Raw genomic sequence first — 3,377 nt, 5'->3', positions numbered from 1 at the left:
GGAAGAGCAGCTGTCTTGTGTTCACCCGTGCTCACTGTGCCAGGGTTTACGCGGTGGTTGTCACGAGTTAAAGGGGTGTTGGGGGAATTTTGTCCTCGCCTCAGCGCCCTGGCTGGAGCCAGCCCTTCAGCGTCACAGCTCTGGTGTAAAGGGGGCATGGGCTGGTGTGTGGTTGTCAGCTGTAAACGCTGTTCTGGGTGAAGTCTGGGGTTGGGATTTTCACTTTTGCCTCTTATGGGTGGATGCAGGCAGCAGCCACGCTCAAAACCAGAGAAACTTGTGCTCCCGCACTTAGCTGCTACGCTGGGAAACAGCCCGAGCCTTCTCCCCGCCAGTCTGAATGCGAATGACCAAGCCATTAAACAATTAGCTGAATTTACATGGCCCATTCTAAGCCCGGATAATCATTTGGCTCGGATTCTTAGCACAACTTATCTTCCCTTGGCAGAGCTCAGCCTGCTGTGGGCTATTACTGTTCAGCCAAGCTAACCTCTGGCTCCTAGTGACTTAAAATTCTCTCCTAGGAGGAACAAAAGCTGGACTTAGAGCAACTCAGCTACGTGAAGGAGAGGCAGGGTTTGTGTAAATAGCAAACAGGCTGGGAAAACAGCTCTCTCTGTTCCACAGGTGGTGGTAGCTGCGCTGCCGTTTCATCGGGAGGGCGGGTTACGGGAGCAGATGGTGCACACTTAATGCTGCTGAGGAGTGGTAACAGCTTGTGGCACCCAGGTTGGTCGCTCTAACATCCAGAGTAAACTTTCTTCCTTTCTTTCCTTGCACGTTTGCAATGGAACGGGTACGCTTAGTAGTCACTCAAGGGAATGGGTAGGTTCCAAGGCTGAGTGATGTTTGAATGCTCCAGGGTGGGGACGACGATTTAAGATTAATTTCTCAGTGCCAGCACATAGAAGCGGAAGCCAGACATTAAGATGTGCACTTCTGTAGAGCATCCTTGCCTTGTAAGAAAGGTACCAACAGCAATTGCTAAAAACAGGCTGTATTTTCCAGGTTCTAACAGCATAACCCCGGAAATCTGTTGCAGCAGAAATGTATTTCAAGTGTCAGATACCCATCGTCTTCTACCTTTTTTTTGAAAGCTAGCAGCGGAAGACAACGCACCTGCCCCATCTCGTATGACTGAGCTGAGTTTGGAACTGAAGAGGACGTCTACGTGGTTCAAGATGAATTCCACAACGACCGACTGGATCCGCACCTCCATGAAGGCAGCCGTTCCGCTGAAGCAGGCAGACTCGATCTGCTTCGACCTGAGGAAAAGGCAGATTAAATGAAACACAAAGAGCCAGAAGAACACGGGCTCCTTTCGGGTAACGCTTCAGCCTGTGTTGAGCTCAGGGCAGACAAGACATTAAATCTCCCTAAAGTGCTACTACTGATCGTAGTGATTTATATCCAGATTTTTGAGTTCAGGTTTGAGTCTTAGTGAAATGGCAAAAGGGATGCTGGGTCTAGAAGGGAAAAGGATACACACACCAAGCGGGGAGCTTTTTGTTAACTCATTTCCAGATACCATGAATGGCAGCAGTTTGATTTGGAGATGTTGGATGAAGTGGCCTTCTAATGTGATTTTGGTGTTTGTTTTTTTTTCCTTCTAGCAGGGAATGTCTCCAGCTGCTCCTGCTCAGCAAGTACCCCAAGATCCACAAAACCACACTCAGACAGGAGATCACTTGACTGCTTGTGGGTGAATTGCCAGAAAGGAGAAAAGAGCACCCAGCGGAACCTACGACTTGGATTTCTCCAGTTGGTAACAAAGGCAGTCCAGAAAGTGATAGAATAAGAGGCCAGGGTGAATTGAATGTATCTTTTACTTTAAGACAATATTTTTAAATTAAATCTTTAATATTAAACTATTACATACTTTCAAAACAAATTTACGGGGACGGATTTATCCGAGATCATTTCCCTAAGTTTGCATTTCTGCAGCCAGAAGCTGTCAGCTCAGACTCGAGAGACTTACGCGATGGGAAATCAGCGTTGCCACTGAACAAATTTTCCTGGATGATCAAGGACAACGAACCCAGGGGAGGGGAAACGATCCTTTAGGAAGGAAGGCTGGGGGTGGGGGGAATCCTTACGTGCCACTAGCAAACTGGTGTTGGTGGAATTTGCGTTGTAGGGAGACAGAATAACAGTGGGGGGTTCTCTCTGGGTGGTTCTACTGGCAACAGCGGGGCTGTTCTACATCACTAAATCAGGATTTTGCCAGCTTGCCTCGAGCCCCTGCTCTGAATGACTTCCCATTAGGAATTTTTACCAGGGATGGGAGAAAGGAGGATCTCGATTGCTCAACGTTATGATTTTCTGGAGAATGGAAAAACTTATCTTGTATTGAAATGGAGGAGATAAAAGAAAAAAAAAGAAGAAAAGGGTACCTTAGGAGGTTTGGAGCCCAAACGATTGCTAAGTTCTTAGTGTGCATATTTGTGATGGAGCAGTAATCAGCTAGGCGAGCTAAGTGTCTCATTAGGAACTCCAGTGTCCTGGAAAACAGGAGATAGGCAAATGTTCAGCACCAACGAGCAAAGCCACGCTGCAGTTTACAAAACAAACCCCAGTTCATTATTTTCTTTTGGCTTGACAGCTCGCAGGAAAAAAATAAATGTTGAACTATGTACCCTAAGACTGCTGGTAAAGTTGTTTTTAGCAAATAATTACATCAGGGTGGGGTGAGGGGAGTCTTTCCTGGTTTGTCCAGGCTCAAAGAAAAGCTGGTCTAAGGTTTTTTCTCTCTCATTCCAGGGCTGGATCCAGCAAACACGGAGGTGGGTGAGAATAACCCGAACCCCACGGCCACAGCAGGACGCAGAAGCAGAGCGCGACGGGACTTCATCACTTGGCTGCTTTGCTCTAACACTGTGCATCAGAAATAAACCTTTTGCACCACACGTGACAGCATTAAAGAGTTTTTTTTAAATTAAACACTACTGTACAGCCAGGAGCACGAGGTGGTCATGGAAATGCTGATGTATGCTCCTTGGTGCTGCTGTTGGCAAACAGCCCTGGCTTGTGTGTGTGTCTTTTTTTGGGGTTGTTTTTTTTTTAGGGGGGGGAGGGAGCAGATGGTGGGGTGCTGCAGCTCAGAATTTCACGCTGGGGCCACAGCCTGAAGTGAAAACGGATGTTTCTTGCAGAAAAGTGTGGTGGTTTTCGGCTTTTTTGCCCTTTTTCAAGCAAAAACCTCAGGAAAGGAGGAGAGCAGCAGCAGCACAGTCCATCTACATCAGTTTGGGTTCAGGTGTCTCATGCTTCCTCATCTCTAGACCAACAGTCCCCGCCCCAGGCATCATGATCTTCAACTTAAATGAGTTTATTATCCCCATAAAGTAAGAGTCATTTTTTTTTAGGAAAAGGTAGAA

At 47.1% G+C, this 3,377-nt stretch overlaps 1 protein-coding gene across 1 annotated transcript in view; it reads right to left on the bottom strand.

The window, feature by feature from the left end:
- LOC104273280 (rho GTPase-activating protein 32-like) overlaps positions 1-2,501 on the bottom strand; it is a gene marked incomplete at both ends in the record, with an annotated part of 7,321 nt that extends 4,820 nt beyond the window's left edge. Inside the window, 2 exon segments of the mRNA XM_009868552.1 lie at positions 1,120-1,265; positions 2,394-2,501. Of these exon segments, the coding sequence (XP_009866854.1) occupies positions 1,120-1,265; positions 2,394-2,501 (254 nt within the window).
- Between the last annotated feature and the right edge of the window lie 876 nt (positions 2,502-3,377).

Source organism: Apaloderma vittatum, unplaced genomic scaffold (genome assembly GCF_000703405.1).
Source record: "Apaloderma vittatum isolate BGI_N311 unplaced genomic scaffold, ASM70340v1 scaffold39444, whole genome shotgun sequence".
In the NCBI taxonomy this organism is placed as follows: Eukaryota; Metazoa; Chordata; class Aves; order Trogoniformes; family Trogonidae; genus Apaloderma; species Apaloderma vittatum.
Note: the sequence above shows the minus strand (reverse complement) of the source record. Positions and strands in the feature narration are given on the sequence as shown.